Raw genomic sequence first — 14,684 nt, 5'->3', positions numbered from 1 at the left:
GAGATGTGTTTTTCAGGCTATGTCCTTTCCTAATATATGCAATAAAGCACTATTTACACTGACAAACTCTACAATAATAGTCTAAGCAGTGTATGAACTCTGCAGAGAACCTGCCACTTGACTCCAAATAATGTCAATTTTTAAATTCATGAAAAGCAGGATTTTTTGGGTAAAACAAGGTAGTGCCCAAAACTGCACAGATCTCAAAGCAGAAAGGTGTAGTGTCAGGCAAATGCAGCCAAATAGAAATTCCAGGACAGCAATAATAAAATGCTTCATTAAACAGAAAAAAAGAGCAAAACACAGCAGAAAAATATGTGCTTAAATGTCAGTGAGAACTTTATTTCATGTTGATTTTAAACTTCCCCATCAGTTGAAAAATGAAACTCTTCAGTCATACGGAGAGTTTCTGCAGAGGAACCAGAAGCTGCAGCTGAATGGGCCATGCACCGCCAATCGTGAGAGCAACCAGATTTTCACACCCATGTTTTTACTAGGTGCCATTTCACCAGTACTTTCTGTAGGTCTTTCAGTTGAACCATGAAAGTAATCTTGTGTAACAGGAAAACCAGTGAAGGTGAAAAACACTCTGCTCCTCTGCTCAGATGGAAGAGTGCTTGCAGCCCTTGCTCCCCAGCAGAAACTGCGCTGAAGGGTTTATGTATCTGGCATACCTTGCCAAATTCAGCCTATTTCTTACACTCCTATCTTCTTGCTGTATTAAACATGGATCTAAGGCTATTCAAGTGTATGTTGCACTTTGAAACCACTGCAAGGATGTCTGGAATTGTGTGGTCTCTTGAGGACTTGTCTCCTCAGGGCTCTGCAGTTTTGCGCTCATTAGTGGAGACTTCAGAGCATCTGGTGCTGACTCCTAGAGAAAGCCTGTTTGCCTCTGTGGTAAAATCATGGGGTCTTGCTGTGTTTCCAGCAGTTCTTCAAGAGCTGAGCAGCTCTGCAGTTTGTGAGGTGCTTTGGGAAGTTACCTGGTGTCTACTTGCCTCTGCTCCGGGTCAAGTTTGGGCAGATGGGCAAAAGGCATCAAAGTAGGTGAGAAAGAAAAAATTTTGAACCATGCTGTGCCAGTTAAAAGTTTTGGGATGGGTCTGGACCCTAACCAGCCACCAGGATCCCAGGTTGGCTGCAAGGTGGAACAGGGCCCTCAGTACCACTGGGGCCCCTGGGTTTGGTTCTGCACTGTGTAAACGCCCATGCCATAAATGAATAATAGCAATTTTTTTCTGGGTCTGAGCTTTGTTTGCTTTTGCTTTTGCTTGGACAGTGAACCCGTGCTTTGAGAAAATAAGCGAAAAGTTTTTGATATCCGTGCCTCCAGTGAGGCAACGGCGGCGCATCTAATCTTAATCTATATTGTTTGTACTTTCGTTCAGTAAAGTAGTTATAAGAAATAATACATTTCTTCTTTAAAGTCCCTTCCCCGCCCCTTCTTGTACAAGTGTTACTTCCTGCCCTTCTGCTCTCTCAATACTGCTTCCCTTTCCTGTTTTGGTTACAAGCCTTCAAAGACGCTCCTGGCTTGTCTGCCTGCCAAATTTGTCTTCTGCTCAGGTGAAATAGACTATTTGGATTTAGGCACACGTGCCGGATTTGAGTGCGTACTCCTGCGGGATTGCCTGACCAGGTCCTCCTCGATGGCAGGCACGTAAGTATCTGGGGACCATGCCCACTGGCAGGGAATCTGTTGACCAGAGTTAATGTGACTGGAAGGGAAGGAGAGCACATATTGTGATAAACACAGAAGGTCTGTGTTTTGGTTATAGCCTTGTAGAATAATTTATAATTGTATAAAATGGTAATTAAGCTTTTATGGCAATGCTACATTAATATGCATCCCCTGGCAGTGAGGGAGAAGCTGACTTGATGAATCGAGCGTCCTTCATTCCTGGTTTGCCTCCATCAGCTCCAGGGGAGTTGTCACAGGTTTATTTGCATTTCTTCTGGGATTGAAAGGAAACCAAGGCAAAGTGATGCCAGCTTTAATGAAAGACCTTTATGCTGATTTCCTCTATTAATTTACGAGTCTGCCTCTCCTGGTCATTAGTTATGATTATGATCTTTCAAAGCCTTTTCAAAGCCCATGAGTGAGAGCCTTCAACCATGTATTTTCACTTGACAGTCCGATTTCAGGTTTTGCATAATATGTATTTTACAAGATTAGTTACTTCTCGTTTTTATTTCTGTAATTTAAGGGTAAACAGAAATAGTTTCTGTTATTAGCAACCTGATCCAGTCCAGTTGCTTTTTTATTGTTTTTGACTAATTGAGTTCATAGTGTTTCTCCAGGCCATTTGCTTGACTAATTTTTAGGAACTTCTAAACAATTACTTGGTGTTTATTTTTAGGAACTCCCAAAATATATCTTCAAGGTGGTATGCAAAATCTGAAAGTGAACCACATTTCACTGCTGGAAGAAATGCTGTGTGAATCAAAACATTAATAGAGCAGTGGAATTTCTCCATTAGGAGAGAGCACTGACACTGCCTTGTTGGAAGCTGGAAGGAAAAGGTTCCCAGAGCAGGGCATGGCTCTGGGAGTCTGGCTGCCCAGCAGCAGTGGCACTTCTCTTAATCACACCACTTCCTCTGTGAAGTGCCTTTTGCAAAGCAGATCTCTTTAAGCATTTTTTAAGATGCTGAGTTGAGATACCGGTGACTGAAGTTCCCCTTAGAGTCATTTGAATTCTTACGCTTCAGTTTGCAAAACCTACCAGAAGAGTGATGGGTTAAAATTAACAGCACCACATAGTTGGAAAATCTCAGCAACATAAACTAAGCAGATGTGCCGGCTTACAAGGGCATCAGCCTGTGGCCGCTCTGCTGGCCCCAAATCTCCGCTGATTGGCAGATGTGCTATTTAAGTGCCACAGCGGACACCGAGAGGTCAGGGCTCTCCACGGACTTTCGCTGGCAGTGCTGAGGACTGAGTTGTTCTGGGCTGACAGTCAGGCCCAGGTGGAACATCTGTTCTGCTGCTTTAACATTTTGCATAGTCTATTTATTTTTTTGTATTTCTGCTCACTTCTCCCGTGCTCGAGAGCGCTGAGGGGTGACAGAAGGTTATGCAAGTTTCTCTGGTCATGCCAGGATTGCGTGCGTGTTCCCAAATTTAGCAACTCATCGGCCAAAGTCCTGGCTTAGTGTGAGACCTGGATGCCTCATAAACTCTCTTCTGTTTTCCAGCTGACCTGTCTGCAGCATATACTGGACATGTCAATTCCCACTGGGTATGCCTGATTGATAAGGGAGAAGTCAAAATTAATGTCTCATTCCTAGCAGAAAGAAGAGTAATTCTTGAATCCTTCTCCTTGTGGAGGTGAACTGGTGTTCATCTTACTCTTGATAACGTTGTAGGTTATCAGTATTTCCATTTACTGCTCTATAAAATGTATTTGTCTTGCAGGTGTGTCGTGACTTTATTTAACAGCGTCAGTCTTTTGGAGAGCTGCTTCTGAAGGAAGCTTAATATTTTTACTATTTTCTTCTAATTATTTAATATTAAACTCTCTAGATGCTGGAGTTTAAGAGTGGAGAAAGGTGATGGCCAGGCACCTGCAGCAGATGCCCAGTGCAAAAGGCTCATCTCCCACTGACAGTGCAGCCAAACCCCAGCCCCAAAGGCAGACCTTCAATGTGAATAGGCAAGCTGAGCAGGAGACCAAAAAATAGCAGCTCCTCTGGGAGCTGGGCTTCACTTCAGGCTGACTGGGGCAGGGGCAGCATTGTTGTGTAGGTCTCTGCACAGGTAGGCAACCAGGATTGAATGCAGATTGAGAACTTCTGACCACTGGGGGCACGGGTTGGTTTTTCAAGGGATGCCAGGAAATGGACATAGCGATTGTGGCACCTCCATATTATATATGAAAGTGTGACTGCTGTTATTCTAAATATCTGCTATAACATATTCAAGCATCTGCATGTCACTGAGGATTAAAAGCACCTATCTGGGTGTAAAGTCCCAGTGGAGTTGCTCTTGCGTGATCAAGTGGCGAAATACTGTATTTTCTCTACGAGGTCTTGCTGCATTGTTGGGGCAGTTCTTCGGTGCTCTGTGAGGAAGGAGGGTGTACGATGGTGACACCAGCTGTGCTGCAAGTTTGGTTGCAGAGGGAAGTAGACTTTGAAAAGGAAGTCCCAGAAGGTGTCACAACTATGACTGACAGGGAGAAATAAGGCTTCCAATGAGAAATGGGGTCATGAGCAAAGCTGGCAGTGAACCTCTGGTGGGAAGGCTGGAGAGCCACTGCACTACAGCAGCTTTATCTACAATGAGTTCAGATCTCAGATACAGTCTACATGGCCAGAATGACCCGACTGCCTTGTGTTGAGAAGTTGTCTCAGGTTTTTTTGTCAGGTTTTTTTTTCTAAATCCAGTGGTCAGAGAGAAATGTCCACCTGTTTCAGATTAATGCTGAAACACTTGCCCTGCCTCCCAGTCATTGTTATATTTGTTATAGTGAAAACAGTTAAAATGTTTAGCAAATTAGACCATTAGAGTTTGATATACATTTTAAAATGCTGCAGGAACATGAATTATAGCTTAGTAATTTTGAGGTGTACCGCACAGATCACACATCTCCATATACAGGATTTTGGACTTATATTAGCTGTTTAAGCTGATATGGAGAATATTCTGTCAGCTTCTTAAACCAGCGTCAGCAATTTTTTGCATGTCACGTTTAACCACACAAGTGTGACTTTCTGTGGCAGACTCAGTGGACAAGTAGAGTGAGATGTGTTAAATGGCTTCTGTGTTATCTCACACATTCTGTGTACTGAGGTTTTGTTCTCAAGTAGGACAAGCCTGGGGATAAGTAATATTAGCAATTTCTCACACCAATAAGAATTATTAAATCAGTCCAACATAATTTTTAATTATTAAACATTTAAAGGTTGAGGGGCAGATGTATGGGAGATGGAAATGAAAAATGTTTCTGAAAATAGCTGCTTACATTTCCTATGAATGCCAGAAAAGTGCTTGTTTGAAGGTGAGAGAATCATAAGCATCTTGAAACAAAGTAGATCCATAATAGGTTCAAAGCATGAGAGCTTGATTTCTATCAGGAGCTTTCACAGTTTGTGCTAAGAGAGCTTCTACTCCAAGGACACAGTTGCATCTGTAAATATGAAGGATAGTGGAAGTCTCCAGGTCCACCTGGCATGCTGGAGTAGAGCCCACAGAATTAGGTGTTCCATCCTGAAGTTAGCTGGCTGTGGATATTTGTTACACCTTTTGTGAGCACGATTTGGTGTCCCTCCAAAAACTGTATGATGTTGTCCTGGCTCTAGGAGAATATATTTTAAAACTCTCCTGTTGCCCCTGGAGAGGTGATGTCTGGATAGGTTGGTGCTGGACAAGGGTCCAGGGTAGGGCTGGGATAACCTTGGTGCATGGCAGGCTCTGCACAGGCCAGGTGGTGAGAACTGGGCTCAATATCATACTCTGCAAAAGTTTTGTTCGTAAGAAAATAACCTTATAAGTAGAGAAAACAGGTCAGTGAAGGAGCACACTGCAGCTTGGCCACTTGTCTTTTTCCCAATCTGGGACAAGAGAGAAAAGTCTTGGATACCTTTCAGAGCCAAAGACTTGCCTCCAAACATTATGGTTTGTTCTCTTTTTCCTGTTTATTCTCTATAACAGGTCTTTTGTGGTTCCAGCCTGAGATTTTACCTTGTTATGTTTGGATAACCCACTGCTCTAGGCAGAGTGAAGCAGGAGGACTTTTCTCTGATCCTTGGCTCCTCCATTACCAAGCTGTGTAGAAATTTCTGTCATTTGTTTCCCCCTCACCCCTATATTTCTTCCTGCTACTTAATCATTTGCAGTCAGCCAGGTAATGTCAAGCCATGGCACTAAGTCTTGTGTGATAATTCACAAAAAAACCCAGATACTTTCCCAAAGATTCCCTGTGTTATCTTTCCCGTACACCTCTGTGGCTCTTTCGTGGCAATAGTTCTTGGTAATCATACATGTACTAAAAGCCAGGAAGAAAGGGCTGCATTTTTTCAAGTTCTGCACAGATGGAAGAAGAGAGGAGTGTTATTTCAGGATGAAGGCACCTCCTCTGCAGCACTGTCTTAGAGTGCAGCCTCACTGCTACTCCTTGACTGTTCTCCCCAAGTGCAGCAGTACCTTATCTGGTATCTTTGAGTTTCACTTGGCTCATTTAGGGCTGGAAGTGCTGCTGACACCAAAGCAAGGAGGATACGGCAAATCTGTGGGGCCAGCCCATGCATGTGCTTGGCTGCCCACACTCACTAGGGCTGGGCAAGAAGGGTCAACACTGGCTCTTTCAAGAAGGGCTAACTCCAAATTACCCAATCTGCTAATTTTTGAAGATGAACCCTAAACACGAGAGGTGGAAGAGAGTGGGTCAGAATGGGTTCCACAGAATGGAACAAATTGTATCATCTGCAAACTTTTTTTTTTTCATTTTGTGGTTTTGTAGTATTGAAACAATTCTGTAAATCTCAACAGTGAACACTGGATTTTAGGTACCAGCTGTGAATGAAGGATTTCCCAGTGCAGCCTGCTTCTATCAGATGGGAAGTTAAGCAGATTTGCTTTAACTTCAGGCAAACAAGTGGTACTGGTGCAGAGGTTTGCCATCCCACAGATGTAAAGCACTGAGGAGAAAATGCTTTCAGAATAAATAAGGGTGAATATTTGGATCCTGAGGAAGAACCCCTTCCCCTCCACATTTAAATGAGATGTCTTAAATCTGCCTCAGAGTAAAGCATAGCACATTGGAGTAGATGTTATGCACAAATCTGAACAATTTTGTAATTCAAACCTCTCTGTGGTTCAATTTTTATATTTTCTATACATCACTGCCTTTGGTGGGAACTCAGGTGGATGAGTCTGACTGCACATTAATGTAAAATAAAAAATCAATAGGGGAATAGTAATATTTGATGTGGTATGTGAAATTTAATGGACCTCCAACATATACCCATTTTTCAGTAACTTTTGTGAATTAGGACAATAAAGCAAGTTCTAGAAGTCTCCAATCATAATTTTCTGTATAAATGCTAATATCTAACAAACTCTGCTCATAGAGGAGGAAGGTGACTATGCACAATTGTGCAACTAAGACCCATATTTGTTACCTCTCGTGTAGTTGCCATAAGTATAACCAAATAAATAATAAATAACCGAAACTTTTGCTGGACCTTTGTGAAACTGCTGATGCTTCATTTATGTTTAAAGTAATGTACTCCACAGACAGTAATAGAGAGATTCTCACTGACCTTTATAAGAGCAACATTTTCTAAGCTGTTTTCAGGGAAGTCTCTTAAAGTAGCAGTGGGACAGTTGTGCCTTTTATGTGTAGGAAGAGCAAAAATCTTCAGGATAGAGTTACACCTCCATTTAGGGTGAGACAGCAAGCTAGCAATGGGTCCCTGGGGGCATTTTGGGTGTTTAAAAATTGATGAAGTGCTTTGCAGGAAAGGATTCCCCTTGTGCTGTACTTGTTCTATGTTCCTTTCTGTTATTTCACTGGAGGACAGATAACAGGCTTAATCCTATTTCCAATTAAATGAAGGATGAAAAACTTCCATTGACTGCAGGAGGGCAAGGATTGAGCTTGATGTGTTGTTGCTTTATGTTACAGGAACAATTGGTCATCATGCATTAAATATTTCTCCTGAGGTCTCTATCTGTGTTTCAGTCACGGGGCAGTAGCAGGTTATGTGCTGCCGATTTTAGTGGCAGCAAAGGCTGAAGGCAAAGGTTCCATATCTACTGGAATCTGGATATGGCATTATGAGTAATGCCATGGTAAGGCCCTTGTGTCTGTATGGTTAGGTGTGTTCTTGTTGTAAGTAAGGACAATTTAATTAATTTTGACTAAGCAAGAAGCTCATGGTAATTGCGGGTTCCAAAATTCACCTGAAATGGAGACAACATTGGGTCCAAGGCTTGCTCTGATGAAACCACTGATGTGCTCTTGCTCACTTGAGCGTACAGTGAGGCTTGTAGTGACTGGCGAGGCTTGAGGGGAAGAACATGGTGTAACACTGGCTCAATGTGACTCTCCCAGGAATATTGTTTTCTGGGATCCCACAGGCTCATTGGGCAGGGTCTTGCTGTGCCTTAGGCAGCTGATGCTCCCCCCACCTCTGGAGCTGGAGATGGAACCTTGTAGCACAGACAGGTGGGCACCATTCAGCCACAGGACTGCACTGGGGATTGTTTTTGGCCATTCTACTTCCACATGGCAAAGCTAATGCAGTGTACCTGCCCTTTTGCTGGTATATTTCTCTCCCATTCTCCCCATCTGTGAATCCAAGACAGACTGAGCATCCCCAGGCAGGTCTGGAGGATGCAGGCAACACTGCCACTGCTGCCAGGCTGTGGCTCTTGCACCAGCTGGAGGATTAGGCAGGCTGGAGTGAGCTCAAATCCCTCAGCTGCTAGTGTCAGATATGGAGGAGCTGCCACAAGACATTAGCTTACCTTAAAAAAAAAAAAAAGGAGGGAGAGGTATTTGCTGGGTAAGTACATCAGCAAAGGCACAGCTGCTGTCCAGGTATCTCATGTAACAAAGCAACAGCAACTGGTGGATGAGCTGGATTTATAAATTCAGAAGAATATAGATAAAATAATGTTTAGTCTTTCTGATGTGACTATATTGCTCCAATAACGGTATCTAGCTCTTTCCATGCTACATAATAAAAATACAGTTTATCCTGAATTTTCTTACTCTGTTCTTTATGGAGATGTCTGCCACTGTCATTACTCCCTCTGTAAATGCTGTGAGGAGTTTTCAGGCTCTTTCTCGCAGCCTGGAGGAGGTCTGTGGGCTACCTGGAGGCTATGTGGAGTGACTGATAAAACAAGCCAGTCAGTAGGCTTTAGTGTACTGTGGGGGATAAATACATCTGCCTTGGAAATCTTTTGGAGACCCACAAATCAGAAAAGATCGAAAACTGCTGCTGTAATCTACCCAGATCCTCTTAATACTTGCAGTAACGTGCTCCCTTTCATTAAAATGATGGCAGTGATGGGGTCAGGCGGGTTTGGGTGTGCAGCAGTTGGTACGATTGACAAGTGTTGTAATTTGGCATGGTGGCAGTGCAGCAGTATGGTTTAGCATCACCCAGGAGCTTCTCATTTATTTGTATGTGTGTGCTAGGGAGGTAAAACCAAAGAAAGATGGGAGGAAAAAGGATTTGTGTGCAAAGCGGATTAGTGCTTGATATTGCACTGTCGAAAATTATTTAATACAGCTTCGGCTCAGGAAGGGAGGTATGTGTTGTGTGTATATATATTTAATATATATAATAATGGCCAGTCTTCGCGAGCGAAGATCCGGGGAAGGTCTTTACACCTTCCAGCCTGCGCTTATATACATATATATAGGTCTTAAGTTAGGAGGACTCTCAAGAACTTAAAATTTTTGCAGGACATAAATCCTAATATTTTCATTGAGATCTGTTTGCTTGTTGAAAATCCCTGTTACATTTAAAGATCTTATATCTTCAAAATCTTCAGGATTCTTTTTTTTTCTTCATATTAGGAACTCTTATTTCATCCCCTATAAGAAAAGTGGCTGGGAAGTCAAGAGAACTGAAATCCTGATCTGTAGTGACATGTCACCTCAACAGCATTTGCCAGTGGCATTTATTGCTCATGATGGGTGTGTTTTATTATGATTCCATTACATTAGTCAGGATATGCAAGTAAGAGGTAAAGAACTAAGTGATTTCTGTGAATCTAAAGGAGAAAAAGTGTATGTACTTTAATGCTGGAATGCAGACATTCATGGATTCCCCTTCCCCACTTTCTTTGCTACCAGGATGAAGGAAAAAAAGAGTTCTTGTGTGTTTTGCACCGTGTATTCTGGGACCTTTAAGTGCGTCAGCAGGTCTGGGTATTAGGCGTCAGATGGATTAACTTAATTGATTTCTTCAGTTTACCTAACGTGGCTTTTGGTTCAAGGTCTGCTTGCTTCTAGTTTTAAATGTATAAGTCAGCTGTGGATGTCACGTTTGTTTTGTCAGTAAGCTGTAAAATATTGGTAGGTTTTCATGCAAATGTGAAAGGCTTCACTTACCAATAGGTACATAAAATAAATGGAGCATTCATACTGTTGGATAGTTTTCATAACATTTATGGGATGCAGGTTATTTCTCAGGGCTAATGTTTTATATAAAATAGATTATCAGTTCAAAACAGCAGCATCCAGGAGGTTTTTTTAGGTCTGTGAGCACATACAAATCAGCTTTAATTTAACAGATCAAAGGATTAGCAGATCTCTTATAAAACATATCTTGTAAGTAGTTCTGATAATTTCTGTTGGTTTCTTTTACAAGTTTGCAGTAATAAGCAGCAAATTCACTGCTTTTTTTCCTGTTTTTGTTGTTTTTGCTCTCCAGTGAACAGAGTATTTGCCAAGCCCGAGCTTCAGTTATGGTCTATGACGATACCAGTAAGAAATGGGTGCCAATCAAACCTGGACAGCAGGGATTCAGCAGAATCAACATATACCACAACACGGCCACGAACACCTTCAGGGTAGTTGGAGTTAAACTGCAGGATCAACAAGTGAGTAACTGTATCAAGTTTCCTGTAAATTAACCTTTGATCTCATTTGGTAACCTCAGTTCTACACCTAATGCAACATTTCCTGCTCTCTGCAAGGTGCCTACAAGTCTGTTTACTCCAGTCGTTCAGATTTTATACAATTTTTTGCACATAGAATGTATCCTAGATTATTACTCCTTATTTGAAAAAAGAACTTTTGGTAGATGCCAAAGAGATTTTAATGTTATTCCCCCCTTCCATTTTTTTCCTGTGAAATGATTCTTGTTTTGTTCTGCAGGTTTTGCTCCCAGCTCCCCCCCAAATTACTTTCTACTTGGTTTTAGTACTATAATAAAATATTATTTTGTTTAATTTTCAGGACATTTAATATATTATATTAAAATCCACTACTGTCTCACTAAGTGTGATTGTTACGTTGCCATGTTAAGTAATTAGTTCCTTGTAATGCACTTCAAAATCCTGGGTGCACACTGTGATCTGATTTACAGCAGCCTAATTCTGCAGGACCTCCTTGGGTATTAAAGGAGTTATATGGGATTTAGATTACCAGAACTGGGATCAGGCCCCCAGTCTGATCGGCCACCAAAGCACAGAGCTCAGCCCAGGGCTGGCTCGGCGTGGCTCGGAACGGCCTGGCTCGTGGTGTGCCGGGCAGTGCGTGCTGTCAGAAGCTCCCTAACCAAATGTCACAATTAGACCCTAAGCAAAAGTTTGTTTGGGTGGAGTAGCAGTGCAGTAATGCAGTTCCATCTGCATTTTAGAGCAGAAATTTCGGAGTTGGGGGCTCACTCTGTGTATTGGCATGAGGCTGGTATGGTGGTGTGCTACGTCTTGTGCTCGCCTCGAATCCTCTGGCTGGCAGAAGAATGAGGAAGAAGTGGGAGATTGATTGATTGCCTGTTGGCTCAGAGAATGGTGTTGCCTTCTGGGAAGGTGAGGTGAGCAGGGCAAGTCAAGCCAAGCTAGTCCAGGGCACCTCTCAGCTGCCACAAATGTTGAATTGATTGATCTGCTTATGGAAAATGCAGGTGATCTCTCTCAGCTGTCAGCTGTAGTGATGCTTGGGCAAACTGGAAAAGTTATGTTAGGTTGCATACTGGAAGCAGTGATGACTTTGCTACACTGTCCATATACAGAGTCACCACTCTGAAAAAGGAAAAGCAGAACAGAAATAGGTGGGGTTTGAGCACATTGCTTTTCAGCTCCTTGCAGTGCACTTCTGAAACATCTGCCAAAAGTTTTGCAACTGTTCTTATGCTTCTCAGTACTGCTTTGTACCAGGCTATGCTATCTGTTTATTTTACATAGCCAGCTGGTGAATGTAAATGATTTTCATGTGACTACAATCTAAGATGGGACTGAATAGCTGGTGTATAACAAGCAGAAGTCATAAAGTCAACATATATATGAAAGTGAGATAAGTAAGGGAGACTGCGTACCAGAGATCTCTCTTAATCAGAGTATACAGTTTAAAGAGTAGGACATATGAAAAGTCAAATCTTGAGCTGTACTTTAAACATTGCATTAACATTCTATTTGCTTGCAAATGTTCCAACTTACAAAGAGGCTGTATGCTATCTGAAAATCATCTCAATTAAGAAGGAAGCAGGTAGAATATATTTTTCTAGAGTTTAAAGACTAAAAATCCTCCCTCAAACAAATAGAAAGTATAGGTTATTACCTTAGTCACCTAAAATTGTCTAAAACAGTGTTCACCTTATATATGATTGCAAAAGTCCAATATTATGAATAAAATATATTCAAGACTGTGTGGCTTAGTAGTATTCAAAGGAACACTGAAAGTCTCAAGATTCAGAGTTTAATATATTTTATATAAGTCTAACATGGAATTATAAGCTTGCTAGACTTGCTAAGTATTGGCATTTAATGAGAAAAAAAAATGAATTTCAGTAAAAGTAATTCTCTGTACAAACCCTTTGTGCTTGCTCACAGGTTATTTTAAATCTCGCTGAAATTGAGGTTTTGGCAAAAGCTGTTGATTTGCCAGAAAAGACATATTTATCTGAAAATATTTATTTGAAAAGGACCAATCTTCAGCTAATATGTGATTTGGCATATAGTGAAGCTAATGGAGCTACAGAGATTTCCAAGAGTTGAGAAATTAGTTTAAAATAGGTAACACAACAATACCATGGGGGAACAACTTCAACTTTTATTACATACTGTTTGGCAAGGCACAGACTAGAGTAGTTTTCATGGCTTCACCTCTGCCTGCCTTTAGTATTTCCCTTTTAATTTTTGTTCTTTTGTATTTCATCTCTAATAACATCTTTCTTTAATTTTTATCCTCTTTTTCATTTCTCATATGTCTTCTTCTGCAGACTCCTTTTTTTGTCTTTGTCTAGCTGCCTGTTTTCTAACCCATTTTTGGTGCATGTGTTGGAATTTACAGCACTGTCTACCTATCTGTGTTCATCTTCTTCTTTAGCTGACAGTGTCTAAAAAGTTCACCACAAAGAGATACGGTTTTTAGAGTAGCAGAACTGGAGCATCATTCTCACCACCAGGAAGTGGTCAGCAGACCTCTTGTTCCCTTTATGTGTCTGTGTGACGTGCTCACTGCATGCTTTGCATGGAGCAGCAGCGCTGGGTTACAGACCAGCAGGACATGAATTCCCTTTTCTGCTCTGCACTGAGGTGCAGGTTTGCACAGACTCATGCTGGTGTGAGTGGTAACCTTCAGAAAACCACAAGGAGACACTTGAAGCTCTGCAGTAGCCACAGAGGCCAGAACTGGTTTGAAGCTAAGGCCAGATCAGTATTACAGTCGCTTAACATCATGGGCTTTGATGTTTCCTTGCAGCCTTCATCTTGGACCCAGTGTTCATAGAGGTCTTTTCCAGCCTTAACTGTTCTGTGATTCTTGAAGCCCAACAATCATAACCACACTCTTTACCCCTGTATTGCAACTTGCCAGCTGTTGTTGTTATACAACCTGTTGTAAAGGTGAAATGTGTGAGCTTCAGTCACCATGCAAGAAGTTCACAAAACTAAAAACGTACAAGTGGTCCATCTTTATGGCTTAGCTGAAAAGCAGTAGCTCCCCAGTCTGGAGTGGTGATCACCTGAGGGTTTAAAATTATGATTTTACATCAAGTGATGTCAGCTCAGCCTGATCTCATCACCCAAAGGCACGTGCTGATCAAACATGCAGGGAGGAGGGTGCAAGCCAAAAGTGAATCACATCTCTTGAGGGGTTGATGTGTTGATGTGGCTGAGAAGTGAATGTACCTTGTGGAAGGTCGGGCATTTTACATGTGAGCCCAAACCAAAACTGAAACAGGGACAGCATTCTTGGGATATAAACGAACTGCAATTTTTGAAAAATAAAGAACCAGTTAATCACTGCCGTAAGTTACTAGAAGTTCAATAAGTTTGGGCCTGCCTTCAGGAGTAACAAATCTGGACTAGTTGTAGCCTTTTTATATCCTCCCTCTTTCAGCAGTCCTGTCTGCTCTCTGTGACATGAGCCTGAGTGCAGGCAGTGTGGAAGGGCCCAAGCTGGTAACAACCTTCTGAGCCATTTTGTGCTCTGGAGAAACAGTTTTATTGTCCTGGTTCAGTAAGCAAGAGCATGTGGATGAGACTTGTGTGGAAGCTTTTCCCATGATCTTGGCTGTATTTACACCTCAGGTGTTGCCCTGAAGCTCGTTTGATCTCTTCTAGCCCCATTCCCAGGAGTCCCATTGGCCACCACCGTCATCACTGCTGACAGCTCACAACTCAGCAACCAAAAGGAAGGGCTTCTCAGTTTTGAGCTTTTTTATAGATCCTAAAATTCCCTGCCTGTCTCAGGGAGCCTACACTTTAAACTGAGGTGATAGGGTGAAGGACACAACCAAGTAGAAGTAAAGCAAACCTTTTTTAATGTCACAGTGATGGGAACATGGGAAGGTGTCCACTTATTAATGCTATGCACATCTGGTCTGTCCTTGCCACATTAGATCATTGAAATCCAGAATTTAACAGGGTTCAAAACAGCACAGACATTTATATCAGTAAGAAGACTTTGTTGGATATAAAATACTAAAAGGAGGTTAAAAAAAAAAAAAAAGGCATATAGAATGTTGTATTTCGGTTTTTAAGTCAAATTC

At 41.8% G+C, this 14,684-nt stretch overlaps 1 protein-coding gene across 7 annotated transcripts in view; it reads left to right on the top strand.

The window, feature by feature from the left end:
* The window catches only part of EVL (Enah/Vasp-like), a 152,006-nt gene that overhangs the window by 71,968 nt on the left and 65,354 nt on the right, over window positions 1-14,684 (top strand). For 6 of the 7 annotated variants that reach the window (XM_050337167.1, XM_050337168.1, XM_050337171.1 and 3 more), the window contains exon 2: window positions 10,401-10,569. In XM_050337167.1, coding sequence (XP_050193124.1) covers window positions 10,401-10,569 — 169 coding nt within the window. Of the gene's footprint in view, window positions 1-1,568; window positions 1,664-10,400; window positions 10,570-14,684 lie in introns of those variants that run through there. The other variant, XM_050337166.1, reaches the window with a different exon arrangement.

The sequence above is a fragment of the Myiozetetes cayanensis genome, unplaced genomic scaffold, assembly GCF_022539395.1.
Source record: "Myiozetetes cayanensis isolate MyiCay16 unplaced genomic scaffold, myiCay2020 scf6-25, whole genome shotgun sequence".
NCBI classification, from domain to species: Eukaryota; Metazoa; Chordata; class Aves; order Passeriformes; family Tyrannidae; genus Myiozetetes; species Myiozetetes cayanensis.
This window is presented reverse-complemented; position numbering and strand designations above follow the sequence as displayed.